The sequence below is a fragment of the Rhopalosiphum maidis genome, chromosome 1, assembly GCF_003676215.2.
Source record: "Rhopalosiphum maidis isolate BTI-1 chromosome 1, ASM367621v3, whole genome shotgun sequence".
Classification (NCBI taxonomy): domain Eukaryota; kingdom Metazoa; phylum Arthropoda; class Insecta; order Hemiptera; family Aphididae; genus Rhopalosiphum; species Rhopalosiphum maidis.
In genome coordinates, this window is record NC_040877.1 from 64,909,625 (window position 1) to 64,937,316 (window position 27,692).

The 27,692-nt window shown below is 25.7% G+C and overlaps 5 protein-coding genes and 1 pseudogene across 7 annotated transcripts; 4 read left to right on the forward strand and 2 right to left on the reverse strand.

The window, feature by feature from the left end:
• Positions 1 to 6,161: 6,161 nt before the first annotated feature.
• LOC113550452 lies at positions 6,162 to 6,876 on the reverse strand (annotated as a pseudogene).
• A 1,242-nt stretch (positions 6,877 to 8,118) lies between these two features.
• On the forward strand, positions 8,119 to 11,772 carry LOC113547933 (protein unc-50 homolog A). The gene is made up of 7 exons (XM_026948528.1): positions 8,119 to 8,367; positions 8,435 to 8,583; positions 8,640 to 8,705; positions 8,765 to 8,885; positions 9,332 to 9,471; positions 10,358 to 10,459; positions 11,553 to 11,772. The coding sequence occupies exons 1-7, from the start codon at positions 8,297 to 8,299 to the stop codon at positions 11,687 to 11,689; spliced, it is 786 nt and encodes a 261-aa protein (XP_026804329.1). The 5' UTR covers positions 8,119 to 8,296; the 3' UTR covers positions 11,690 to 11,772.
• Positions 11,773 to 11,852: 80 nt separating this feature from the next.
• Positions 11,853 to 13,279, reverse strand: LOC113548878 (ER membrane protein complex subunit 7 homolog). Its single transcript, XM_026949965.1, has 4 exons — positions 12,984 to 13,279; positions 12,306 to 12,564; positions 12,138 to 12,212; positions 11,853 to 12,073 (listed from the first exon to the last, which is right to left on the reverse strand). Exons 1-4 carry the CDS (start codon positions 13,181 to 13,183, stop codon positions 11,921 to 11,923), a joined length of 687 nt encoding a protein of 228 aa, XP_026805766.1. The 5' UTR covers positions 13,184 to 13,279; the 3' UTR covers positions 11,853 to 11,920.
• Positions 13,280 to 13,485: 206 nt separating this feature from the next.
• On the forward strand, positions 13,486 to 15,255 carry LOC113548839 (UPF0545 protein C22orf39 homolog). The gene is made up of 3 exons (XM_026949923.1): positions 13,486 to 13,709; positions 14,667 to 14,831; positions 14,915 to 15,255. Exons 1-3 carry the CDS (start codon positions 13,659 to 13,661, stop codon positions 15,116 to 15,118), a joined length of 420 nt encoding a protein of 139 aa, XP_026805724.1. The 5' UTR covers positions 13,486 to 13,658; the 3' UTR covers positions 15,119 to 15,255.
• A 1,848-nt stretch (positions 15,256 to 17,103) lies between these two features.
• LOC113561075 (anaphase-promoting complex subunit 2) lies at positions 17,104 to 22,367 on the forward strand. The gene is made up of 13 exons (XM_026967282.1): positions 17,104 to 17,296; positions 17,461 to 17,911; positions 18,081 to 18,189; positions 19,184 to 19,322; positions 19,386 to 19,557; positions 19,619 to 19,844; positions 19,910 to 20,094; positions 20,148 to 20,322; positions 20,411 to 20,672; positions 20,789 to 20,918; positions 21,636 to 21,721; positions 21,779 to 21,970; positions 22,107 to 22,367. Exons 1-13 carry the CDS (start codon positions 17,225 to 17,227, stop codon positions 22,305 to 22,307), a joined length of 2,400 nt encoding a protein of 799 aa, XP_026823083.1. The 5' UTR covers positions 17,104 to 17,224; the 3' UTR covers positions 22,308 to 22,367.
• Positions 22,368 to 24,139: 1,772 nt separating this feature from the next.
• On the forward strand, positions 24,140 to 26,982 carry LOC113548017 (putative zinc metalloproteinase C607.06c). Of its 3 annotated transcripts, XM_026948654.1 has the most exons (6): positions 24,142 to 24,546; positions 24,682 to 25,133; positions 25,209 to 25,547; positions 25,614 to 25,676; positions 25,740 to 25,876; positions 26,708 to 26,982. In XM_026948654.1, the coding sequence occupies exons 1-6, from the start codon at positions 24,217 to 24,219 to the stop codon at positions 26,740 to 26,742; spliced, it is 1,356 nt and encodes a 451-aa protein (XP_026804455.1). In that variant the 5' UTR covers positions 24,142 to 24,216; the 3' UTR covers positions 26,743 to 26,982. The 3 variants fall into 3 exon arrangements, with proteins under 3 accessions (XP_026804456.1, XP_026804455.1, XP_026804454.1); XM_026948655.1 differs by lacking the exon at positions 26,708 to 26,982 and having other exon boundaries at positions 24,140 to 24,546; positions 25,233 to 25,547; positions 25,740 to 25,950; XM_026948653.1 differs by lacking the exon at positions 26,708 to 26,982 and having other exon boundaries at positions 24,217 to 24,546; positions 25,740 to 25,950.
• The last annotated feature ends 710 nt before the right edge of the window (positions 26,983 to 27,692 follow it).

Below are 27,692 nucleotides of genomic sequence, written 5' to 3' on the forward strand. Positions count from 1 at the left end.
GAAAATTCATCTAGTTGATACTTTGGGGGGAGGGAGTCAAAAGTAAAAAATGTCCAGTAATTTTTAAAAGCGTCGGAAAAACGGTAACTTTTACGCATAACCACTTTTTGACAAAATTGATTTTTTGATTTTGCTGTAACTCAAAAGCGAATCATTGTAAATCTTGAAATTTTCACCAAATGTTTATATTATGGTTATCTATTTACGATTAAATTTTCAAAATATTTTGACTTTTTTAAGCTACTTATAGACAATTGATATTTTCGACTTTTCTAACTTTTTTTTTCTTAAAATGCTGATAAAAAAAATTTGGCTACCCAAAAAATCTTTAAAATTTAATCCAAGGTTTATTATAAGTTATACTTATCGTAGTAAAAAAAAATCAAAAACCGTTAGTCACAATTTTTGTTTATAAGCATTTAAAATTCAAATCTTAACGAAACATATCAAAATCACAAAAATTTGCAAGGAATTTTGAAGTTGAAAATTCATAAAAAAAATGTTGATTTTTACTTAAGGTTCAAAAATCCAATACAAGGTTATCCATAAATTTTCTATCAAGTAATTGTAAAAAAAAATTCCAGCGTCAATATAGAAAACATTTTATGAACTTATGAAATTTAATTTTTTACGAAATCGCATAAAATAATGATATATTACAATTTAAATATAGGTAATAACACTAATAACATAATATATCCAACTAATTATCATTGACTGACAAATCATCTCCGTTCAGAATCGTTCTTCGTATACAATAATACCCGTCATTGCATTCAATTTTAACACATCTATTATAGTGACCAATGACCTATTTATTTATACATTTCAATATTTTTTAGTATGTATATACTATTTATGTTTATTTGTTGAAAAACTATGTTAACCGTTATTGTCTCGGTCCCATCGGCCAACAGTGACGGTTAAAAGTTTCTACTGAACATTGAAAACTAAAACTAATCATTTAACGAATAAATTATCAAACAAATATATTATTTTTAAACCAAGATAAGGTGGGTATATCCATAATATATTAATATCCACCTTGTTTTATTGTTAACATTACAATTTACAATACCTACTTATTAACGCCGAGCAATCAAACTAATCTGTAAATCAGTTACATTGAGTAATAGTAACTCTATGATTGGTTAACAACTAATTTTTTTGACAATAACATAATATTCACCTTTTAAGATGCTATCAAAAAAATTGAAAATAAGCAAATAAATATAAATGCCACTAAAATATATATAGAATACAATTTTGAATTTTAATTTATTAAGGTATAATTCAATATTCAAATACGTAAACGATTAAGAAACTTTTTGGTTTATTCAGTAAAAACATTTAAACGCATGCTCAAGTAATAAACATTCAATGTTTTGAAACGTCTTACGTCTAGTCTTTATAATCAATGGTCTAGTATTTATCATCCCATCGTTCATCATGCTATTTATGTTAATATGTACAATTTGTATTTGTATTATAACGGCGTAGTTACCGCAAAGGCAACAGATGAGGCAGTTGCCTTGGGGCACAAAATAACAAATAAAATAATATTAGTTTTGTGTAATTGTAAACTTATTTTTATTTTATTTGAAACAAAATATTTAATGTGATATAAGTGTGGATTGGATTAATCTCTTATGAAAAAAAAAACATAAATTTGGTCACGGCAAAGTTTAATGACAAATATCGAAGAATCGAATTTATATTAGGTAAGACGAAAAATATATGTTGACGAATGACAGAGGTAGATAGTTCTACTATTATAACTTAATAAACTAAATTATTTAGTATTATTATCATTTAATGTCACAGATATATAGAATAAATTATTCTAATTAACTACTAACTGTAGAACCTATTTTGCTGCCTTTTATTTTAAATCTCTCTTGCAATAAGCTTTGAAAATTGTTTAACTATTTTCTAAGTCGTTAATTTTTAATAATTGATTTATATACTCAAAAATAAAACAATAATTCATTATGTAAATACGATTTTCAATTTATTGATATTTTAATAACAAATTAAGGTATATATCGATATAAATTACAAAAAGATCAATTATTTTCAGAAAAAAAGTTTGCCATATGGACTAACAGTAGATATAATACATTTTGATAAATAAAACAGTCTACAAAATGGTATAAACAATTTTGATAAGTATAGAAAAGTGAAATGAATGAGATAAAAAATGATCAAGAAATAAACTTGCCATATGTGCTTAACATTTTCAATAATAAAAATATATAATTTGAACAACAACAAGAAAACAATGATAATAAAGATATAACAATAAAACAATAATAAAAAAAAAAGGAAAAACATCGACAGGACGACACGAAAAAAGGCGGGGGGAGGAATACGAGATGGCGATTCGGTGCCAAAATGCAATGTGTACAGGCTACTGGTCGCTCGGCCGCACGATACGACGACCACTAGACGGCAAGGCGAGGCCCGACAGCTTCGGCCACAGGAGCGATGGTTGACGGCGACGGAGACCAAAACGGCACGGGGCGAGCGAAGAAGATATTTTGAGCCTGCGGAATCAGCGACCACCGGATGGACGAGACTCGGTCGGCTGCGATTCGCCTCGCGACAAAAAAGAGAGTGATACTCTCTCCCTCGCCACAGGCGTCTCCCGCAGTCGGCCTCGTCTGTCATCCGTAGTAGCAGCCGGAGTCGCGCATCACCGGATCCTGTGAAACGCACAGTCAACACGGGTCCGGCTCCGCTGACGTCCGTGTTCCTAGCTCAAAACAATTTAATCGTCACTCACCCCGTGCCAAACAGTCTCCACTGCCGCCGTCTGATGCATATACAAGGTGTATCGCCGGGGCGGGATCGTTGCCCACGTCGGTACCGCTAGCCGTTCGTCGTCGTCAACATCCACCATCGGTCCGCACACGAACCGAAAGCTGCCGTGCGCCCACCAAACCGCCGTAGTGATCGACCGCATCGACGACCGAACCCCCCTTACCTGATTTTGTAGCCGTCGTCCTGCCGATGTCTTCGGCGTTGGGGAGAGAGGTGGTGTCTGCGAACTCCGTCTCAACGCACGCAACAGCACAAGCGTAAAGCGAAGCACTTGATCCGTTTCCACGTAGATGCCAATCGCCTTCTACGGGTACTCGCCAGGACACGCACCTCCTCACCCAACTCCTCTGATACAACCGGACAGTCCACGTCATCACTCACTTCCTGAAATAGTGGCAGTTGAACAATATCATTGTCGACCAACTCCAATGTCCCGATCTTCGGCGTTTTAACAACGGCGACTTCTGCAGGCTGTGTCATGATAGAAATTTGTACGACTTCAACAATTATAACGTCTTCGGACGACGTGTGTGCGTCGGATGAAGATCTATTGCAGCTGTTGTTTTGCATGCGAAGTAGCATCATTCTTTGTACAATATTGATAACGCGTACCAGTTGAATCGATACATCGTCTTCATGGAAAATGCCAAATCCGTTGTTAATCAAATCAAATTTTAAAAAGCAAAGTACTGTGTAAATGGCCATTATGAGAAAAATATTGATATGTGACTTTATAATCCGGAGAAAAAATAGTGATGATGTTTATAACGTATAGGACTATTGAAATGCAAGTGAACTCGAAGTACATTTCGTCCGTCATCGGCGCCGGAATTTCGATCATTTCCCAGACGACGGGTATTCCGATGTTTTTATTACTAGCTAGAGAGTACCTACATTTATCAATCTAATCGGCCAGTATAGGTTTAATATTTTAAAACGACAATTTCGATTTGTATTGTACTTTTAGGTATGTTATTCTTGAATTATAATAATATTTCATTTCTTTCGATTGAACTGTGCATGGAAACATTTTAAATAACACTAATAATACCTAAATTAACTTAACAAACTTTAACTTATGTAATTATATATAATCAATGAGTTTAATTATATTATTCACGTTTGTACGTCAGATATTCCCAGGGACTATACAATGATAAATGTATAATATATTATTATATATCCTCTGTAAGCTGTTTCTGATCGATTGATTGGCAACATAAATGTAACATCGTGACAACGCGAATGTTTTAACGTCGTTGTTTGTTTATTTAGCAAAGTATTTTAATTTCGAAAAATTACCGAAGATTTTTAATTTCTTAACCTAGTATGTATATGACGTAGATGATTTTGTGATTATTTATTGTTTTATCTTTTCATTTAATAACTCATATAACATATTATACAATCGTCGAATATAATATAATAATTCACGTTTACAGAGACCTATCAATTCACCGTATTTTAATATTATTTTTAAATTAACCACCCATATACCTGACATATTGTCAGTATTTATTCGCTTTAGGACACTAAACTTTTTACACTACTAATGTTGTATTCTATGTATAGGTAATAATATTTATCGTAGGTGGAGTATTTCACTACACGGCACTACAGCAGGTCTGTAGACCATGAACGCTCGTTATTTTGTCTGTGCGTGTATAATTTACGAGTACCTATCTATATGACGTTCAAATGTTTGCCCGCACTACGGTACCACGATATTCCATCGACGCACCATTACTTGAAGCTATATTAACATCTCAATTCGCAATATAACATGATTTGCGATTGCAGGGTTCATTTGACTGTTTTGATCTAACACATATTTATATACAGATCTAGTCCGACACTCATAACGGATATCATTTCACTATTTTTTTTTTCATTTTTAGTCAGTTTCCATAAACTATATAAATGTTTTTGTTAAAACTTTTTTCTCAGAAATAATCTTAAATATTGTTTTACAATAATATTATTAATACGGTCAACAGTAATCTATTTATCCATACACAATCAATACATACAACATTAAAACATTCATATGACAACGTATAACGGAATTTTTATTTTATTAATTAATAATACTATAATACTGTATTTTTGTAACTTGATAAAATACAAGTATGTAGGCTGAATAAAACATTATTTTTATTATAGATTTTGTGACGTAAAATTAGTTTTAACAGTTTTATTTAGATATTATTAAATTTATACTGTATATGATTTCCATTTGTATATTATACCATTGATTACAAATAGTATTTATAATCAATGATAGTAACTATCTATGACTAATAATGCCTGTATTTAAAGCAAAAATGATCAAATAATTTAAATATAATAATACTATACATTATGTTTTTGGTATATCACATTACTCGGCTTGTCCGGCGCAATGTAAAGGCAATTTCACTACATTTATGCATAGAGCCAGTGGCGCTGAAGTCCATGTTTATGTATAACAGCTGTCATATATAAACATTTGACTATTTGTACTACTAACAGGTAGCAAGAATATGTCATGATAGTCATGATATCCACCCACTAAACATATCACGTATTATCTACGTGTATAATAATAAGGATAACTTTGGTGTATGTATACCGACATACTGTATAAGTAATTATTATTCGTATAAGAATGGTATAATATACGTTGAGATAGGTATAGACTTATACGTACATTTTTCGTTATAAAAATACGTTTTAACGGTTTATCTATAAAATAATTCAAAATCTGGCAATCTTAATACATTACATTTATACAAATAATATTTATCATATACTCGAAATATATATTACATTTATACGAAAAATATCCATTCTATTCTTCAAAAATAAACGAACTTTACACAGAAAATATCCACTGCATACTCTAAATATATACTAACGTTACACGTAAAATATTTAAAAAACGACTTCATACTTACATAAAATATACGTTGATTAACACGTACAACTATAACGGATACTAAACGTTGAATATTCGTTAAATAGTTATCTTTTGAACAAAATGTATACCATATTTAAACTATTTACGTTTAATCTACGTGTATTATACGTTAGTTCGTAAATAATAAACGTATATTTAACGTATAATAGGTATTCGTAAAAATGTTAACTAGACAAGTGACTTACATCAGGAGTACAATCTATAGTATAATACTATAAAACTTCGTTTCGCTAACCATAGTAACTATACGAGACTTAATATAGATTGAGATTATAAATCAATCATCTCATTTTGAATATGTTTTCCTAAATAATGGTTTATATTTTTTTACTATTAATTATTCTTCTTACATGTTCAGCCATCACAAAATCATACCACATCATGTATTATATGCGGTTAAATGATTTTTTGATGTTTCATGTCCTTTTAACGTTTGTGTACAATGCTTACACTCTTCCAGTGATTATACCCTTCTAAACCTAACTTGGAGTTTGAATTATCAAATAGTTTACAGCAAAAATAAAATATTACGTTATTGGAAACAGAGTATATACAAACCATGTCCTTGTGACATTGTCTCCATTACTCATATATCGTTTGTAATGAAATTGTGTGAATTTTCGTCCTTGATCATCTGTAGGAAATACAAAATTTGTATTTAACGGAGCAGGAAGACCCTTTTCAACCAACAATGTTTTAAAGTCGTTATTAATAATTAAAGGCCATTCAGCGGAGTCTGTACTGATATTAATTAAAGAATTAAACGAATTTTGGTCAACATTTTCTGTTAAACTTTTGGCTACTGCAGTTTCAGAAGGTACAGTGACATCTTCAACTGAGAAAGAGTCAATAACCTCACTAGGTTGTACTACAACTATTACAGCTTTTGAAATATCTAATGAAAAGGAAAAACCCGTCAACATTTTTTTGATAGAATTAGACTGTTTTTTAATTTCAGCTACTTTTTTACGTTTTCTCTTCCTATTTTTTGCACCCGAAATTCGCTGTCTACCATCTGACAAAGTACAGCTTCTTTACTTTTTATTATATAAATACAAAATATGATTTGTAAAATAAGCATTTCACTAAAACATGGATAAATGCCAAATGGTCTATTAATCTGTGTTTAATATTTGTTGCCGAGAAACTTGAAACTTGTCGCTTTCTAATAAAAATTATATCGAATTTCTTATAAAAAAATTGATAGTTTTTAAAAAAGGATAACTTACTTAAATGTTTTTAAATATATGTATGATGTATGTAATACGGTTGAATTACATAAAATAGGAACACAATTATGAAAATAATATAGTTTTTCAAAACTCCAAACAATACAATTATTATTATTGATGACTATACTAGAGTCAACCCAAATAATAAAATAATAATTTAACTATTAGGTTTATTTTGAAAATTAAAAATTAATTTCCTAAATACCTATCTTAGATAAAATATAATTTAATACACACGCGTAGGTTACGTGCATTTAAAATTTATAATCAGATATCGGGATGTATTTTTATTTCTTAATTTTCCATTGCATTTAAATAGATTACCAACTTAATATTAATAATTGTACAACTATTTAAAATAAAAAAAAACACTCACCAAATTAGGTATAAATATGAAGAGTTGAATGTTGATCGACTAAATACAGCACGCTATAATCGTTGATGCTACGACTTGTTGACAATAAATAAATTAAATTAATAGACTACGTATAGTTCGATAGTTGTCACTCGTCACTAGTAAACTAGTTTTTATCGCTGATAATTATTGACTCCATACTTTTTTGGGGAATTTTATCGTGATTTGATTCGGTTCATGTTTGCTAAATGGAAACCATAAAGATAATCGCGAAACACGCCGAGCAATAATGCTAGCGGCTAGCCTATATTATATTATCTGCTAATATTAATTACTTAATACTACATAATATAGCACAGTAGCCAATCAAAATAATATAATTATTTTAGATTTACTGTGAGTAATGGTGAAAAATACATATTTTTATTTATAAACAATGCCGCCCCCAAAATTCTAAAAAAAAATTGCCGCCCTGTGCGGTTGCACATGTCGCACGTGCCTTCCGCCGGCTCTACTGTAATTAGAATTTAAAATAAAATATATACAGTAAACTCAAAACATAAAAATGTATAATGTTTTACTCATGAAGTCACAATATATGTTTTATAAATTAAAAAAAATAATAAATTAATAAATGATAAAGATAATATTCTTAATTTTATCAAGATCAACTGATAACATATCATATAAAATATTTATCTTATCTCAGTGATAAATAATAATTATATTATGAAAAATAACAAATAAACATTATACTTTACACTTTAGAACATTAATGTCTCTGATTTTACATATTTAAATAAAAATAAAACATTAATACTTCATTAATTTATTTTGTATTAAATATTTAGGTATATAATATTTCAAAATACTAACAAATCTTTAAATAGTTGTTTTATTATTTTTGAATGTGTTCCGTTTAATATAATGCCAAGCAGCGTAAATTCTTTCCGTTCGACATCATCTTTGACATATTTGCCTTCACCAGTAACACAGCGGTATTTTATCATTCATTATTTTTCTTAACTAGGATACATAAGATATTTACATTTAAAAATATTGCAGAACATGTATGTCTGCTGCTGTAAAACGATACCGCTACTTGCGGAAATTAACAAATTTTAAACAAATGGATTTTGAGTTTGCACTGTGGCAAATGACATTTTTGTTTATCAATCCACAGAAAGTATATAGAAACTTTCAACATAGAAAAGGTAAGAATTCTTTATTCGGTTTATGTTGTATCATTTGATTTCAACTATTTTTATAGAAACAAAATTGCAATTTGCTCGTGATGACCCTGCATTCTTGGTACTTTTAAGTGGATTACTATGTGGTAAATATATTAAAGTAACTTTTCTATGTATGTGTTTAATTTAATTTAATTTATTTCAGTTTCATCAATAGCATTTACTTACGTTTTAAGACTTGGTTTCATTGAATTTTTAAAATTTTTATTATATATTGTAACAGTTGACTGTTTGTTATCCGGTGTCATAATAAGTACAGTGTTATGGTATGTATTTTTAATTTATTCTATAATACAAAGAATAAGAGATATCCATTTATAAATCAGAATTTTAGTTAGTTACTTTTATGTGTTCATACAAATCAACTAATATTGAAGTTAAACTTAAATACAATTTGTTGTATAATTTTCTCCATAATTTAAAAACGTATCATAAGTTGGTTTCCAACAACTTGACAAATAATTTGTGTATAGCGTTCTAATGACTTAGTTTATGTATCAAGTATTATAATCAGTTTATTGGTCATTCTTTTGATTTGTGTCACATTTAGCAAAAACTAACAAAAATGACACCAATTACCAATTATGGAAATTGTGGGAAAACAACTCTAAATTCTTTCCTTTTTTTTTTTTTATTGACATCATGTTATATACAGAAAAATAGTGTATTGTGTAGTCTTATAGTATTATTAATATTTTATTATTATTTATAGGTTAGTAGCTAACAGATATTTAATTAAATCCAACTACAAAGGTCAAGATGTTGAATGGGCTTATGCATTTGATATACATTTGAATGCTTTTGTACCAACATTAGTTATATCTCATATATTTCAATTGTTTTTCTATCACAGTATGTATATTTTTTTTGTTTAAGTTTATAAAGATTTTTTATGATAAGTAATTGTAAAAATAAGGTTGTAATCCACTGGTCCAATAAATTATATTTAATCATCCTATATAACAAGTATTTTCATATATATAATACAAAAATTTTTTATTAAAATATATTCCAGTATTACTCAATAGTAAATTGTACCTTTTAATGAAGTTTTAAACGCTTGATACAGGGATGTTTAATATATATTTTCATTGATAGAATCGTATTTATTATTATTATAAATTATAACTTAAGGAGGGGTTTTTACTTGTTAAAAGTTTAAAATACTGAGGAGGAATACATAAAACAACTTTGAAAGAGTACTGTTTTATAACATAAAGTTGTATATTTTAAGTTATAACTATTACAATGTTTGAAGTAGAAAATTGTATGAATCGTATATGTTCATACAATATAGTACATTTTTCTTTATTTTTTTTAATTATTAGGTTTTACAATCAAAATTGTTAGACATATACAGACACAATAGTTGATAAATAAAATTTCTAAAATATTTTATCAATAGTGGCTACGATCACAAGTTTAATCATTACATAGCTACTTACATTTGAGAAATTTTACTTTCTTTAAAAATAATTATTAATAATTTTAATCTCCTTGATTGTGGTACTATTAGAAATTATTTTTTATTTTTTTTAATATTTACTAAATATTTTTCCGTTCCTAACCTCTTTTAAACTCTTTTTAACTAATACAAAAGCTAATATTATGAACCAACGTGTACCAGACCATTTCAAGCACTGAGTTATAACAACATTTACAATCATATTCTATTTAATTATACTATGTATAATGGTTTAATGAAAATATTAATTAATAACTTTTTGTTTTTGTTTAGTATTTCTCAGACATGATTGGTTTTTACCTTTATTTATTGGCAACACATTATGGCTGATAGCTATTGGTTATTATTTGTACATAACATTTTTAGGATACAGCTGTAAGTATTAAATATTTAGTATCTTTTAAGGTTAAAATATACTTGTGTATAGAAAACAGTACACTAATTTTTCATCTTGCCGTCTTCATAATATATAACATAATATTATTATGGTTGCTTTTAAAATATTTTATTATTCAATATTTTTTTACTTGTGTATTCTTGTGCCATAAAATTACAGATAATAATTTTAACTATGTTCTATTGTCAAATGTATGTATTACTTTAAAGTAAAATGCCATTAATCATATTAAATTATCAATTATTATTCAATTCAAAACAATATCAATTGTTTGTAATTTATTTTTTCTAAAATCCATGTAACTGAATATCTATGTATTTAACCAATCTTTGATTTATTTATTTAAAACATTAAAATTCAAAGATGATTTAAAAATACATAAATAATTACTTTTATGTAAATTATCACTATAATATTACAAAAATCCATTACAATTATTTCTGTATTAAAAACCATTAGAGTCAAAAATTATGTCTATTATCTTCATCAATTGTTTAAACTATAAAAACCACATTCTTGTACTATCTTAAAACATAAGCAAAATGTGAAACATAAAAACATTTAAAAAGTAATATTGCATTAGGTAACATTAAGTAGTTACAATTTTTAAATAGATAAAAATGGCTTTTTAAAAAAATTGTTATTAATTTTTTGCTGTAGACATGAATAAATTAAAAATTCTTAAAATAGACTATAACAGTTTAAAATTATTCTATAATATTATTTATACAAATATTTAGGAAAGTTATTTTGTTTAATTTTTATACATTAAGATAAAATTCAATACTAAAATGTTGCATTAATAAATTTATTGTGGGAAAATATCCTATTACACCAAAAATTATCCTGTATGCAATATAATATATAACAATATTCCCCATAATAATTGTTCCATTATTCATGTATTTTAGAAAATTAAAAATATTGGTTTTGTTGCAGTGGTAATTCAAAAAATTACTACAAGTATATAAGAATAGTAGATAAGAACAATTTATATCCAAACTAAATATTATATTTTAACAGTCATTGTGCTTGATTAATGTAAAAACAATTTGTTTTTTTTCTTTTCAGGTTTACCTATTTTGCATAAAACTGAAGTATTATTAACTCCGTTTATTCTGCTGTTTTTTTTATATATATTATCTTTTGCAATAAATTGGAATATAAGCGACAATGTTATGTCCATATACAAATACAGAATTCTATAACACTAAAATTGAATATATATTATTTTTAATTCTATAAAAAAAAAATGTATTTTTTCCCAATTATATGTTTAAAGAATATTTTATGTGTGTATAATATATAATACATATTATGTCAACCTATTCATATAACATTTTTGTATAAACACATACTATTATTAATGTTTTATGATTTTATATATATGTACAAAAACCTAGCCTTAACATTATTTTGGTAAATTTACACTTGTTACATTAATTATTCTTGTTGGATTTTTTTGAACTCTTTATGGCCTTATTTTTTTCTTTTTGTTTCTCAGCAGTTGGTGAATTTCCAGTGAAAAACGAGGTTATCATTTCTGACATTTCAGGCATATCATGTTTTAAGTTGGTTAATTGTTCCATTTCCTATAAAAGTTGTTAGTATAAAAATTTATTTGTTTAATAACTAATTTAAGTAAACAAAACAAACCTTCTTAGTTTCTGGATCATTCATTAACTTTGGTAAAACTAATATTGCAAGAAGGGGCAATACCATTGTTAACACCTAAACATTAAAATAAAGTATTGATTTAAATAAACTCAATATAGATGACTGGCATTTGCTTAAATGTTTTTTAATTGAAGCACTAAGACTTACCATCGAATTGAAAAGAAAATCTGTGACTTTCCATTGCTCCCTAGTATAAAAGTATTTAGCAGGCATGTAGTTAACAAACTCCAATGGATAGGGCATCTGATGTACATGAGATGATTGAATGTAGTTCACTTTACGGGCACGGTATTTTCCCTTTGAATTAATTTCCACTCTAATTGGTTCATAGACATAATTTGGATTGACAACTTCAACAATATATGATCCTGATGGTACTTTAGAAATAAGAAAAGAACCATTTTTCCTGCAAAATGTTTAACTATTAAATTTTAATTTTGATAAAAAAGTATAATTTAGTAAAAATCGAGAAATAATTTAAATCATACAAAATGGGTATATATTATGCAATATCTTTTTGAATTAATAATATTCTATAAAACATTATGATAGTAAGGAATACCTAATACAATTGATTTTGAAATAAATAAGAAAAATCACTAATTATGTAAGCTGTAAGCAATGGGTAGCGTAATGTATTTAGTGCGTTTAGGCAATTAGTTGCACATCATTTATAATATTATACTTGGAACATTTAAAATATAATCCAAAATACAATTTTTATGTCAAAAAAAAATAAACTTAAGCACGTTGAAAATATATTTTAATAAAATGTAACAAAATTATTTCAAAAATAAACTTAGCCACTATGTAAAATATTTTTACCTAAGAAAACCAACTGCTTCACCTCCTTTAAGTTGTATAACAGTTTCAGCCAACCAGGAAGTTGTCAAATTAGGCAGCATAACTGTACCTTCGATGTCATAAAGTTCTCGGTTCGATTCTGATTGTCCATTGGCATTAGGCAAATTTACCAATATGATTGATAGAAACACAATACAAACTCTAAATGAATTAAAAATCATATTTACTAAAGACTAGGGAATCAGAATTTTAATATTACTTATTGATTTAAATATAATACATATAGGTAAGTATATTCATAACTTGTTAAAAGTTAAAACATACAATTTTGTTATCTATCTGAGATAGTAAGATCTGCTGAATGTTATCACAAAAACATTCAAAATTCAAATAAGAAACTTCTTTGACATTTTTTCAAATATTTTCTTAACAATATTCATGCCGGCAATGGAAATTAAAAATTAATATCACAAAATAAATTTGATTTATTCTGTATTATATATTTCATGTAAATAATTTAAATATTTAATATAAAAGTAATAACTTATAACAAATTTTACTTTCTATAATTTATATTAATTATTGAATATATCTTATAATTTAAAGCACGATATAAAAAATTATTGTATATCCTTATACTTTATGATTATTGTGCTTGACTAAATACATAGGTGATCAGTTATTTAAATTATAGATATGAATGAAGAAAATACAGATGCAAAATCCAAAGATTTGGATTTATGGATGGTAACTATAAAATCTTTCCATAGAAAATATGAATTTGAATAAGTATATATTATGTACTAATTGTATTACCTAATTCGATTAATAGTTAATATCTTGAGCTTAATTTTGTTCTGTGAATTATTTGAGAAACTATTCTATACTCCGAATGATGAGATTGGTGAATGAGGATCTGTCGTTTCTATTGAGGAACTAAACCAGTTCCTATTTATGTAATTTTTTTTTCACTATATCATTGTTATAAATTATACTATTATGTATTTAACTTTAAGTTTGATATCAATATTTATATTGAGTTCGTCCCGTTTCATAATAATAAATAATAATACTTAATTCTATCAAAATCTAACTTAATTTTAAATAACTAAATACCACTACATAATAATAGAAATAAAAGTACCTATTAATATATTCCTATTATTATATTTCCAGTAAATTGCAGACAAAAAATGCATTTTAAAAATAGTTGGACAAAAATTCTGAGTAGATTTTGATATTGTTGTTCCTAAAGTATCATGTGATTGTATGTTAATATTTTTAAATACATGTATCTACGTACCTATAAAAGTTAATTACAATTAATAATAAATTAAATAATTATAAATGAAAATAAGAAAATAGAAAAAAGAATATAATAATATAATATGTGTATAACCGTATAATGTGTATAATATATAATGTCTACAAATATTTTTAAATTTTTAAAATAAATATTAATTATATAGAATATTTTGTATTTCCTGGCTTATTGTTTGACCCTAAAAATGTGCTCGGACTTTTTGTCCGACTATAAAAACTGAATCTTGACTTTTTGTCCAACATTTTTAAATGAACTTTCGACGATTACCATTTCCAGTAGTGGCATAAATAGATATGCTAAATTATATTTTAAAATTAAATTATTACTAAATAATATGATTTTATGATATTATAATATTTTAATAAGAATATTTTTTCCAGATACGTCCATGTGAAATGTATAATTATGAGTACAGTGAATGTACTTCAATATCATCAAGATTACATCAGATGTTTGTTCATGGAAGTACAGTAGATTGCAATCATTGGCATGAAGACTATATTAATTGTTTAAAATGGAAAAAAGACAAAAATATTCAAGCAGCTGTAACTAATTTTATGAATAATATCTCTTACAAGTTACCATTAAAAAATTAACAATTTTATTAAACAATTTGTTACTTTTAAAGGAAACCTTGGTTAATAGTGAAAAAATGAAGAGAAAAAATCGATGGAAAACATTTTATGCAAATAATATTTGGGAAAATAGAACTAGTCCGCCAGAAAACTGGAATGATCCATTACCAGATTATATAGCCCAACGACGACAAAACTCAACATTTAAGGATGCATTTGATGAAACGGATAATAAATCATTCTGTTCAATAATGTGAAAATTTGTATACATGTATTTTATTGTTATCATATTATTTAGTAGTCGTGAAGTTTTTATTTAGAAACCAATTGTTGAAAATAAAATAGTATTCTATCATTGAAGATAGAATGGTCATTGAAGGTTACAATTTAATTATATCTGTAAATTTTTTTGTAATTTTAATATTTTTTACACTATTTTGTTGCTTAAAATTGTAGATGTTCTTACTCTAAGCATTCTGGTTTGATATTTATATGAAATTGGCATGTTGTGGCATGTTTCTTGGTCTTGCTGGATATATTAGTGCCTTGGTGTATAAATGCTCCTTAGGGTATACTGTATATTATACTATTGCAATGTCCAAGTATAGATTATGGCTTTTTTTTTATTCTGATAGCTACCTATAGGAAATTTGGGTGAATATTACCATGATAATATTATTATCCCAGTGTTGCATTTATTTATTAATACAACATTCACAATACAAAAGGGGCATAAGGACGTACAGGCAGATTTCCCATTATAAATTATAATTTCTTACAAAAATGCAATATTACAAGTGGGAAAGAAATATTCAAATATTATTTAAGTTGATAGAACATTCTGCTACTATTCATGTAACGTGCAAGTCTAGAGACCCAATAGATTATAATTTAAACACGAAAAAGTTATACTGAAGTTTAAAGATGTATAATTTTTATCAACAGCTTAATAATAACTAAAGGACGCTTAGATGGTATTTTATTATAGGGTAGTTAGTATGCACTTTGTCTGCAGTGCTGAATTGACTATTAACCAATGTCCAAAAGGAAAACTTGCTCCAGGTAAAAAATTAAAAATTAAATCTTCTTCAAAAAAATTAGATGTTACAAAAATTAATCATAAATCGATTATATAAAATTATTAAATATTAAAACATGTAATTTCATCCAAATTTGTACTTCTATGTGAAAATTGGAATCTATAGATAATTATACAAGTTTATTTTTTAAATTTTGTTAAGGTTTTAATTGCTCATGAGTCATGAGGAACCTTGTCAGTTGTAATAAATGTTTAAACCTAAGCTAAAAAAGAGTGAAAATCATAGACCTTATACTAATAGACAAAACATCCGGGGTGGTGCGGTCTTTCCTAACTGCTTAGAGTAATAAAACTATTGTTTTTTGGCATTATGCATGAATCATTAATATAATAGTGAAGCAAAACTGAACACCATTATACACCTCTTAAAACTCCACTAAACACTAAATAGCGTTAAATGTTGTTATATAAATCTGTGGATAAACCACAAAAAGTACACATCTGTGTAAGAAAATATTTTATTCGACATTACAACGTATAATATGGGACATGGGTTATATATTATTCTTACATTATATGGTAATATATATTAATTTAAACTTTACTTATTAACTTTTTCTTAATGTTATTAAGTAAATGTAGTGTTTAATAAAGGTTTGATTACACAAATCAATTTATTTATATATTATAATTAAATAATAATAATTATAGAATATACCCAATGCCCATATTATAATATTAATTGCCATTATAATGTGTCATGTCTATATTTTTTTTTGTAAAATGTAGACTATATTACTCTAAGTTGTTAACACTTACATACTTTCTTTCTGAACAGTAGATATGTTATTTTTTTTTTAAATTTTTGTATGATATAATATAATGAACATTATAATATTAATTATGATGAATAGTTAAAATAATGTATAATAATAAAATATAATTTAATTAATAGAAATTAATTTTTTATTAATCCATTAATATTGTATAATGCGCATTGAATAATAATTAATTTTTCATATTATGGTCACACTGAAAGTACTTAGTTTTCTCTCCACAATTAATATGATGATATGGCACTATCTTAAATCGGGGTTGTTATCAACCTGCTTTGTTTTGAACATTATCTCACAGCTTCTAGAAATCTGTCCATTATCTATAGTGAGTATAAACAACTGTAATATTCAAATTCTGTAATACATACTATTGTTTACTATATAAAATTTGATCTTGGTATTCTAATTTAATATTTATTACCAAATATTAAATAGAAAGCAATAGCTTTTTTTCATTTATAATTTAAATGTTTGGATAACTTTATAAAATGGATGCAAACACTACTAAATCGTACTGGAATGATATTGTCTTAGCTTTTCCAATATTATCGAAAAATGAGGTTAGTGTAATTGCCATAAAATGCAATTAATTCAATTTCATGTTTTTTTTTTTATTTAAATTTAGAAGTTCTACAACATTTTATTATACTTATTTAGTTGTTTAGAACCTTTTAAAAGTATTAGTAAACAATTACAATCTATTCTGAGCTTATTTATTTTACAGAATTCTGAAAAATGTGATGATGAACAATTTCTCGTAATAAAAAAAATTATTGTAGAAAATAAACTAATAAGTTTTGTTCATGGAATGGTAATGCATACAATAAAACAAGATTTGATGTGTAAAATTAATGATTTTTGGCTTTATTTTATGCCATATGATGTTATTGAAATAACTAATCTTTCAACACATTATGATGCACCTGGAGATTTTAGTGGATTTGAAAAATTTAAATATGCAATTGATGAATTATTTAATTTAGCCCAATCATACGTTGAAACAATAAACCGCCTACAGATGTTATTTGAAAATAATAGAATAAATTTGTTAAAAAATCTGAATGCTCAAATTTGTGCTCTTATACATTCTCAACTCCCTAGCGATTACAATACAATAATCTATCAGTTTTACAGAGTTGCATTAAAAGTCTTTACCAAAGATGATATTATTGGAGGTTTGTTACTGTTAATTTATAAATTGTTTTCTAAAATATTTAAAAATATATCTAGTATTTTGTAGTTATGTTTATAAATTACTCTTAATTTAATTAATAATTTAAATTGATATATTTTTTAATTTATTATTTGGAGCTATGAAATATTTAATCTTTAAAATATTTTTAGATAAAAAAAATACATCTAAAGAAGGAGCATTTCATTGCAATGGTTGCTGTTCTGAATTAATTTCTTGTAAATGCGATTACATATTGGAATCATTCCATTTAACTAACTGGTAAATATGATATTATATAGTGTTTATGTTAAGAGGTACCACTAAATATTTTAGTTGGATAACCTTGTATTGTAATGGAATTTTTGTTGAATGAAAGGGAGTACCGAAATACACATTTTCAGACAAATTTCAAGTGTTTAGTCCTTTCATTATGTGCATATGCATTATTACTTATATTTTTAATTAGCATAACCATTTTTTTCTTCAAATTTGGGTAGAGTATTAATTTTAAAACAATTTTCGTATTAAATTTTTTCTAATTACATTTAATTAGATTTAACGTTTAAATTGAATATTTGCAAACAATCTACTTTTACAAAATATTAAATATGGTCAACTTATTTAAAAATCAATATAATATTTCTGTTATTTTTAAATAACTGTTTGTAGACCAATAAAACAATTTTTTTTCCTTTCAAAACAGGCCAAATATACACTGCCACTTAATAGAATTTTTATAACATTTGAAATCATATTTGGAACTAAAAATGTAAAAATTTATCAGGTTGTTAAAACTAATAATTATAAATATATTATCTGAATTTCAAATTTGTCGTGTGAAATTTTATTATTATTTTCATTACCTTCACTATTTAACTATGTATCTTATTTCAAAAAAAATATGAACAAAAATGAGAGTAAATTATAAAGTTAAATAAGTGTTTATGTTTAATCTATCTACAAACAGTTATTTAATAATATCAGAGATATTATTTTGATTTTTGAGTGTAAGTTGAATTGTTAAAATTTCATCAAAAATAGATTATTTGTAAATGTGGAATTTTATATATCTAATAAAAGTGGACAAGTGATATTTAAATTGTAATTTATTTTTCTCAACTATTGATGAAAGTTTCAAGTTTCTACGACTTATACTTTTTGAATAATAAAAAATATTTTAAATAAATCATAGTAATTATGTCAATATGGTTCGTATTTAATTTGAATATTTTTTGGGATTAAATATTTTATAATGGATTTTATTTTTTGACAGGCAATTGATCACTATTGGCATTTTAGAACCATTAGCTGGTGACGTAATAATGGATTTAATACATCAAAAAATTGAAACAGAAGTTCAAGAAATAACTAAAGAAAATTTTGGAGAACACCATATATCAGCTTTAGAAAAAGTAGATGATTTTTTTTATATATATAGTAGTATTGTGCTATCTGAATGTGTTTATTTATTCTAGTGGATAGATACAAATGTTTATAACTGGATGAAATATATATACAAACCGAAATGTAGCACAACAAAAACTATAGAAGATGCTAATTTAGCAATATTTATGAGGAAACTTAAACACCTACTTTATGAATCATATACTAGAACAAGAATTGATCAATTATTTAACATTATAATTGGTATACTATTTTGTATTTGATAATAAAATGAATAATTTTTAACATATTTTGATGTTTGTAGAATACCCAGATTCAGAACCAGCCGTTGTTGACCTATCATCAACATTACAAAAGACTGATTTTAAACCTGAATTATGTAAAAAATTACAAAATGCTTTACATAGTAGATTATTGCATCCGGCTGTGAATACCATTGATATTATAACCGCTTATACTGCTGCAATTAAAGTATTAAGAAAAATTGATCCTTGTGGGGCACTTTTGCAAGAAGTTACTCAGCCAATAAGGTAAAAAAACTAATTATTGATATATATTTTTATTCATTATAATTTTTACAAGAATTATATTATAGAGCATATTTGCGAAGTCGAAAGGATACAGTTCGATGTGTAATGACCACTCTTACAGAAGAAGGTCATTATCTCACTGATGAACTAGTGAGAAATGAAAATGTTTTAGATGAAGATGATGTTTGTGAAGAAGAAAGTATGGCAGAATGGGCTAAATGGGTGCCAGATCCAGTAGATGCTAATCCATGTAAGTTTTTTTTTGTTTTAAGAAATGTACTATATTAATTTAATTATTTTTAGCTAAATCTTCTAAACGTTTCCGTAATTCGGATACTGTATCGATGCTTGTCGATATTTATGGTACTCGAGAATTATTTGTTAATGAATATAGAGCTTTATTAGCTGATCGTCTTCTTACACAGTTTATGGACAATATAGGTGATGAGATAAGATACTTAGAATTACTAAAATTGAGGCAAGTATTAATTATACCAAAAAATAATTCAAAAATATATATATATATCTTTTATAAATTAATAAATATGTACATTTATACTTTGTAGATTTGGAGATTCATTGTTACATTCATGTTCTGTAATGTTAAAAGACGTATATGATTCTAAACGTATTAATCACCATTTATATTCTGATCCAACTTCAAATTTATCATCTAATAATTTAAATAATAAACTTGAGTTTCCAGTTAGAGCTATTATTGTATCTAATCAATTTTGGCCTAATTTCAAAGATAATTTTAATGTAGAGTTACCTTCAGTTATTCAAAAGCACTTGGATAACTATACAAAAGCGTTTGAATCATTTAAAGTTAGTATGATTGGTAATGTATTACATAATTAGCTACTAGTAGTCAGAAGATAATCATGATAGATTATTACAAAAATCTAATACTCATTAAATTTATTTAAAAACATTTTTCATAGGGTAATAGAACTTTAAATTGGAAGCCTAATCTTGGAATAATCAATATAGATTTAGTGTTAAAAGATAAAACATTGAATTTTACTGTTTCACCAATTCATGCTACAATTATATGGCATTTTCAAGAGCAAGGTAGGTTAAGTAATATTTGTTTAAATTAATTTAATAATAATTAAATTGACCATCCAAACAAAAATAGCATGGTATAACTTATTTTTTTTCAAATAGTGAGATGAACCCTATCTTAATAATATTATAGGTAGAGAACAGATATGTATAATATTATGTCATTATGTGGTATAATTGTATATCACGAATATGTCATAATAAATGTGTTATGGTAATAAAAATTATATAAATATTATTAATATTTATTAAATAATCAAGATAAATTCTCATCACACGAACAACCCTTATATATATATACAAGAGGAACAGTCCTTTTTTATGTTCCAATTTTGTGATGACACTATTTAACTTTTTTTCACAAAGTTGTTCTAAATACTCCTACGAGTAAATCACTTTTATTATTTCTAATTACATTCTATTTTTCATTTCATTTAGAAATATAAAATTAAGTTAAATTATAAATTTTTTTATGTATGTGGGCTAGGCTTTAAATAGTTTAATTATAATAAAAAATCAATTTATATAAGAATCGATTATTTAACATATGAGTGAAGTTGGGTTATTCAGCTAGTGAGGTATAAAAATTGAGACGACTAATAACAAGTTATCTATTTTTATTTTTAATTGTCTTTTATAAAATAATAAAAGTAAGAATTATAATGTGTGTATGTGTTTCAAGAAATAAATAAATTAAAAATTAACCTAAATAATTTTTATTAGAGGAATGGACTATTAATGACTTAAGTATAAAAATGCGTGTACCAGCAACAACCTTAAGACGCCGTATAGGATTCTGGCAAAACCAAGTAATATTTACACCATATTAATCATTAATGAATTATTAACCAAAATAATTTGTATAGGGTTTGTTAAGAGAAAAGTCTTTTGACACCTTTATTTTTGTGGAAGATGGTATTCCAACTACAAGCATTTCAGGAAAAGGTAATCGAACAAGTTTTGTTGGTCGTAATTCTGAATTTGTTTATGGTGATGATGATGATGAAATGGAAAGTGCTGTGGCATCTGCTCAAGATCAAAGAGAAGAAGAATTACAGGTAATTATTTTGCCAAAAAACAAAAAATATTGTTTGATGTAAAATAAACTATTAAATCTATAGAGGTTTATATAGTTATATCAAAACAAATTATTATAATCCTACTTAATAAATATTTATTATTTTATGAATATAGGTGTTCTGGTCATATATTGTGGGTATGTTAACAAATCTGGATTCATTGCCATTAGATAGAATTCATCAAATGTTGAAAATGTTTGCTACTCAAGGAACTGGTGTGGATTGTAGTCTTACACAACTTCGTCTTTTCCTTGATGAAAAAGTCAAACAACATCTTTTAATTTTTACAGGAGGTCGTTATAAACTATCTAAATAATATAATTTTTATGTTAAGTCTGTTAATTATTAGTAAAATTAAAACTTTTATTTTTGAAAATAGTTGTTTTATTGTTGAGTAAAGGTTTTCAATTATTGGTATAAATGGTATAGGCTATAGATTCTAGATATTGACTGCTCATTGATATGATTGAACTAATTGCAAATATAATCATTATTTAACTGATGATTGTGATGGTTCGTTGTTATTTGTGCCAGAGTTGATAATTTAGCTTATAGTAATTTTAGTTACATCAATTATTTAATAGATTTTATATATGTCTTTATGTAATTCATTATACATTTTATCTATAGAAGTATTAGGACTTATTTTGATACAGGCTCAGAAAATGTATACAGTAAAGTCTACCAGTTGTGTACTTATGTTAGGCTAAAACTGTTAGTATTTTCACATAAGTAAGATTTAAAAAATTAAATCAAGTCATATATAATAATATAATGAATTAAAAAATTAATTTAATCATTATAATTTATAATGTTATAATTTATAAATTTAAAATTAAAAAAATAAATAATGTTAGGGTTTCCTTTGAAGATTTACCGATTGTGATATCTCCTGTAATAATGGAGATAATATCATAATTCCGGCTTTTTAATAAGATTCACGGGGACAAAAACTACAAATATAATTACTACCTACTTCATTAATATAATAAATAAAATTGAAGTTTTATCAGTTGACTGGATACGTGACTTAGGCTTTACATTCACGCCCTTCCTCCCTTTCTCCATGCTCACACATAACTTTAAATAATATATCCTATAAGTTGCTAGGATTCATTAGAAAAATTTCAAGTGAATTTAAACTTACAAATTTACTTATATCTCTGTATTGCGCTCTCGTTAGACCGATTCTATAATATCGTTCAGTGGTTTGGGAACCCCATTGTGATGATTTGTGTTGTCAAGTTGAAGGCGTCCAAAGGAAATTCCTAAGTTTTACCAGTTACTCTTTGGAAATTCCTTACCCTCCTCACGACTATTCCGCCGTCTTATCTAAACTCAGTCTATCCATATTAGCTGACCGCCTATACTCTCATTACATTTCCTTCCTCACAAAATTTATTTCTACGGAAATTGACGCTCCAACTCTTCTCTGGATAATTAACTTTAAAGTGCCTTCCCGTTTTACTCACAATAACACTCTTTATACCCCTCTGCTCAATCAATTATATTTCCAACGAACCAATAAACCGATTGATGAAATTAGCAAATGAGGTACCCCTACTTCCTTATAGTTTATAGTATTTATACGTTAATTTTAGCTGTCATTAGTATTATTAATCAGTCATACTTTTATTATATTGAATATTTATGTACCCTTTTAACCTGGACCAAGCCCATTTATTTGTAAAAAATAGAAATAAATAAATATTTCATGTTTTAATTTATTTTGATGTTTTGGTAAAAAAGTTAAAAATAAATATTTTTATTTAATTATTTTCAAAAAAATAGAAAATAAACCATTTTCGTGTCATGTTTATCTATGTACATATTTTTATTATTTTAAATAAAGTTTTACAGATTGTATATAAAAAAAAATTGAACATTGTTTGTCCACAGAATAGATTTAATTTATTCTGACTTTCTGAGGTTTATCAGTGTGTAGTTTATACTATTCTGATAAATGCACCTTGACATCGTGGTGATAACTGATTAATTTTAATAGTGATAACGATATTGATCCTATTTGGAATTTGTGATTTAGTACTGATACTGCGCGAGCGCGGATTTAAAAATTAAATTTATATTCTCGTTTCTTGAATACTGCAGTACCTACTCATATATTATTTTAATAACTGTTCTAATATTTTTTTTTTTTTTTTGAAACGTTTATTTTACAGATTTGCTTTTAACTTTTTACATTTTATTTTGTCTACTTATTTAAAATGAACAAAATTAACTTAACCAACATAACAAATAATGAAATATTTACTTATTCAACTATTTTAATTAAAGGATTTGTCGACATAAACAATGAATCAAATATAATACTTAAACATTACTCAAACAATGGTAAACAGTTGGCCGAATCTCGCTGGACAGTTAATAAAAATAAATTTAAAATAATAATAGAATTAAAAATTGGTGATAATATGTTGGTTTTTAAAATCGCCAATGAAGTCTTACACACAAAATTGGTATACAAACAAAGAGTGACTAACTACACTGTATGCCCAGTTTATGTAATTTGTGCTGATCATGATGGTAGATTCCAGGTAAATTCCAGTCTTTAACGAATATAATAAAAAATAACAATATTAATAAATATTTATCTAAATTACTCATCTATTTAAAATTAATTACACATGTCTTAGCTATCTATAGATGTAATTATTTTCATTTAATTTTAGGCCCCTGTAGATCATGATAATTCTGTTCAAAATGCTTGCACTAAAATAACATTATGTTCCAAATTGATTCAAATGTTGACAGCTGAAAAAATGTATGAAAAAGGTTTTGGAAAGAAAACATTTCAAGTTGAAAAAGAATGTCGTATCATTAAAAGCTCCTTAACGAGGCGTACAGTATTTAACATGCATCCTGAAAAATTATGGGAGTTTATAGCTAGGGAGTTGACTAATGGCCAAAATTCTAAAACTAGAAAATATTTAGCCTTCCTATCATGTACTTATTGGGATGGACAGAATTTACATGGACATGTTGCATTGGGTGGTGGTGGACTGGCATTGTTTGGAACGGGTTGTCTCTACACTTGGCCTAGTAAGTTAGAGGAAGTTTTACCATGTTTCATGAATATGGCAAAAGTCGATACTGGCACATTATTGGATGACAGCTGTTTCAGGTATTTTGGATTGTATTTATTTTGAATGTTAATTTTTTTTTTTTAAAGGAAAATTCTAAATTGATTATTTTATAGAGGAAATTTTGGTGGATGCTTTAGCACCACTTTAGGTTCTGTATGGCATGAATTGGGACATACATTCGATTTAGGTCATTCAAAATATGGTATAATGGGAAGAGGATTTGATAATGTTCATTTAATTTTTACATTGGACAATAAAAATATTGCTCAAGAAATAAAGCCAGCTAACAAAGGCTATATAATATGTATTGAAAATTATTCAAATACAATTAATATGAAGGATGATATGTCTAATAATAATAATGCAAATGGAAATGAAGCAATAGATGAGTATGATTCAAAACATATAATATGTTGGTCTATGGGATGTGCATCAATACTTTACTTTCATAAGTATAAATTTTTTCTATAGACACATGTACTGCTATAATTTTAATTGGACCTTGATTATTATTTTAGATGGTTTAATGATTTCAAAGAAGAAAACAACAATGAAAACACAATTGATTATGTAGCAAAAAGGTTATACCATTAAAATATATGGATATTTAAAAATAAAATTGTACTAATATGTTATATTTATAGAAATGTATTGACTTCAAGAAATGGTTTAAGAGTAGTTCAACTAAGGAGAGAGGATGGACTTGTCATGCATTCGTGGGAATTTGTTAAAAATAATAACAAACGTACATTCATTCTTCCAGTACAATTAGCAAATAATGGTATAACTATTATTGCTGAAGATTCTAATGGAAATATCTTAAAACATTTACTTTAATTTACATTACATTTTTAACATAAGTATTTATTAATAGTTTAAAAACGTTATTTTGAATTTAGTAGTTTTAATTACTTTTTGATTGATTTTTTAAGTAAATTGCTTTTTTAAATTTAAATTTGTATTTGGAAATTATTTTTAAACTATTTTATCATACTATGTATTATAGTATTATAGTATTTTAAAATCTAAGTAAGGTTTTAATTTTAGACTATATATTTTGTGCCATCATATAATTTATTTTTATTTAAGTTACCAATTAAACAGTTTAAACTTTTATAAATTAATGTTAAACACAATTAAATTTGATAAATTATATTTTTATAGTTAGGTTAGATTAGGTGTTTAAAAAACAGTTTACGGAGATCTCAGTAATTTAGATTGTTTTTATTAATAACAAAATAATGAATTTATGTATGTTTTTAATATACATATCCAGGACTTGGAACTTTATGTGCTAAAATCAAATGAAATATTAATAAATTTGCACTAAAAATAGAAAAAAAAAAATATTAGTGAAATTGTATTTATGAACCAAGAATTTTGAATATGCATGATTATTTGAAGCTTTAAATATGTAAAATAATACATTTTTTTAATTTATTTTTGGACCTTAGCATTAATATTCACCCGTAAAGAGTAGATAAAGTTATATAAAAATAATATATATGAAATCAGAAATAGTAAGACCAATAGTCTACCTATATGAAAATATAAATATTTTAATTGTCATTTGAAAATTTTCAATAATTGTAAATTAATTATTTAAATATAGGATTTGAGATGGGCGTACCAAATTTGGCCTTCTGAAGTAGATAAGTGTTGAACCAAATTTTGAATATGTTGCTTCTTGAGTTCTTGACTAATATATTACGGAGTTCCGAGCCCTGTATATAACCTTAAATTAGTTCCTATATTTATTTGAAGAATAAATTTCTAAAGTTGATATTAGTTAATGTAAAATTTAATTAATTCATTTAGCAGTTACTTGTAGTTAATTTGTTTCTAACAAACTATTTTAATTTTAAACTCAGATATTCATATTTATAATTGTTGGGTAGTTAAATTTAATTTTTAATCTATATTATAATATTATATTATATAAATGGATGTTTTTTTAAATTTAAAATTGTACTATGTTTTTATGTTAATTTTAATATTATTTTTTTTAAATTTCAACCTACTATTGTTATTTATTATTGAAAGTCAATGTCTTATTAGTTAATATAATTTTTTTTTAAGTCTTTTTTTTATTGATAACAAATAATAATTATGATTTGAATTGAAATCAATACTTACCAACCTATTTTTCTTAATGTTTGCTTATGTTATTTATACTTTTAGGTAATTATATGTTTGTTTTATATAAAAAAATATGTATTTAATTAGATTATTTTATTAAACATTGAAAGAAATAAAATCCTTTATGATATTTATTACTTACATTAAATGAATTGTTAATACAGCGAAACTTCCATGAAACAAACTTCCATTTTACAAAATTTTCTGTTTAACAAACTATTTTTAAGAACTATGACCTTCATTGTTAATAAGTATGTAATTCTATTTAATAAATTTGTCCATATTACAATTTTTTTTTGTTGCTTATTCGACTTTGTTAGATGGTAGTTTCACTGTACTTGTTATTTAATAATAAAATAGTTAAAATGTTATAACTGTGCTGTCTACAACTATTAAACCAGTTATACAAATTTTCCTAATAAACTTTTTTTTTAGTACAGAAGAAATGAAATGAATAA

Excerpts from the sequence above, each read along its gene's own strand:
- LOC113547933 (XM_026948528.1), top strand. The coding sequence starts at position 8,297 with ATGCCAAGCAGCGTAAATTCTTTCCGTTCGACATCATCTTTGACATAT. Across the intron at positions 8,584-8,639 it reads AAACTTTCAACATAGAAAAG|AAACAAAATTGCAATTTGCT; the intron begins GTAAGAATTCTT and ends CTATTTTTATAG. Across the intron at positions 8,706-8,764 it reads TTTAAGTGGATTACTATGTG|TTTCATCAATAGCATTTACT; the intron begins GTAAATATATTA and ends AATTTATTTCAG.
- LOC113548878 (XM_026949965.1), bottom strand. The coding sequence starts at position 13,183 with ATGATTTTTAATTCATTTAGAGTTTGTATTGTGTTTCTATCAATCATA. Across the intron at positions 12,565-12,983 it reads GAAGCAGTTGGTTTTCTTAG|GAAAAATGGTTCTTTTCTTA; the intron begins GTAAAAATATTT and ends AACATTTTGCAG. Across the intron at positions 12,213-12,305 it reads ATTTTCTTTTCAATTCGATG|GTGTTAACAATGGTATTGCC; the intron begins GTAAGTCTTAGT and ends TTTAATGTTTAG.
- LOC113548839 (XM_026949923.1), top strand. The coding sequence starts at position 13,659 with ATGAATGAAGAAAATACAGATGCAAAATCCAAAGATTTGGATTTATGG. Across the intron at positions 13,710-14,666 it reads AAGATTTGGATTTATGGATG|ATACGTCCATGTGAAATGTA; the intron begins GTAACTATAAAA and ends TATTTTTTCCAG. Across the intron at positions 14,832-14,914 it reads ACAAAAATATTCAAGCAGCT|GAAACCTTGGTTAATAGTGA; the intron begins GTAACTAATTTT and ends TTACTTTTAAAG.
- LOC113561075 (XM_026967282.1), top strand. The coding sequence starts at position 17,225 with ATGGATGCAAACACTACTAAATCGTACTGGAATGATATTGTCTTAGCT. Across the intron at positions 20,919-21,635 it reads ATGGCATTTTCAAGAGCAAG|AGGAATGGACTATTAATGAC; the intron begins GTAGGTTAAGTA and ends AATTTTTATTAG. Across the intron at positions 21,722-21,778 it reads TAGGATTCTGGCAAAACCAA|GGTTTGTTAAGAGAAAAGTC; the intron begins GTAATATTTACA and ends TAATTTGTATAG.
- LOC113548017 (XM_026948653.1), top strand. The coding sequence starts at position 24,217 with ATGAACAAAATTAACTTAACCAACATAACAAATAATGAAATATTTACT. Across the intron at positions 25,548-25,613 it reads TCAATACTTTACTTTCATAA|ATGGTTTAATGATTTCAAAG; the intron begins GTATAAATTTTT and ends TTATTATTTTAG. Across the intron at positions 25,677-25,739 it reads ATTGATTATGTAGCAAAAAG|AAATGTATTGACTTCAAGAA; the intron begins GTTATACCATTA and ends TTATATTTATAG.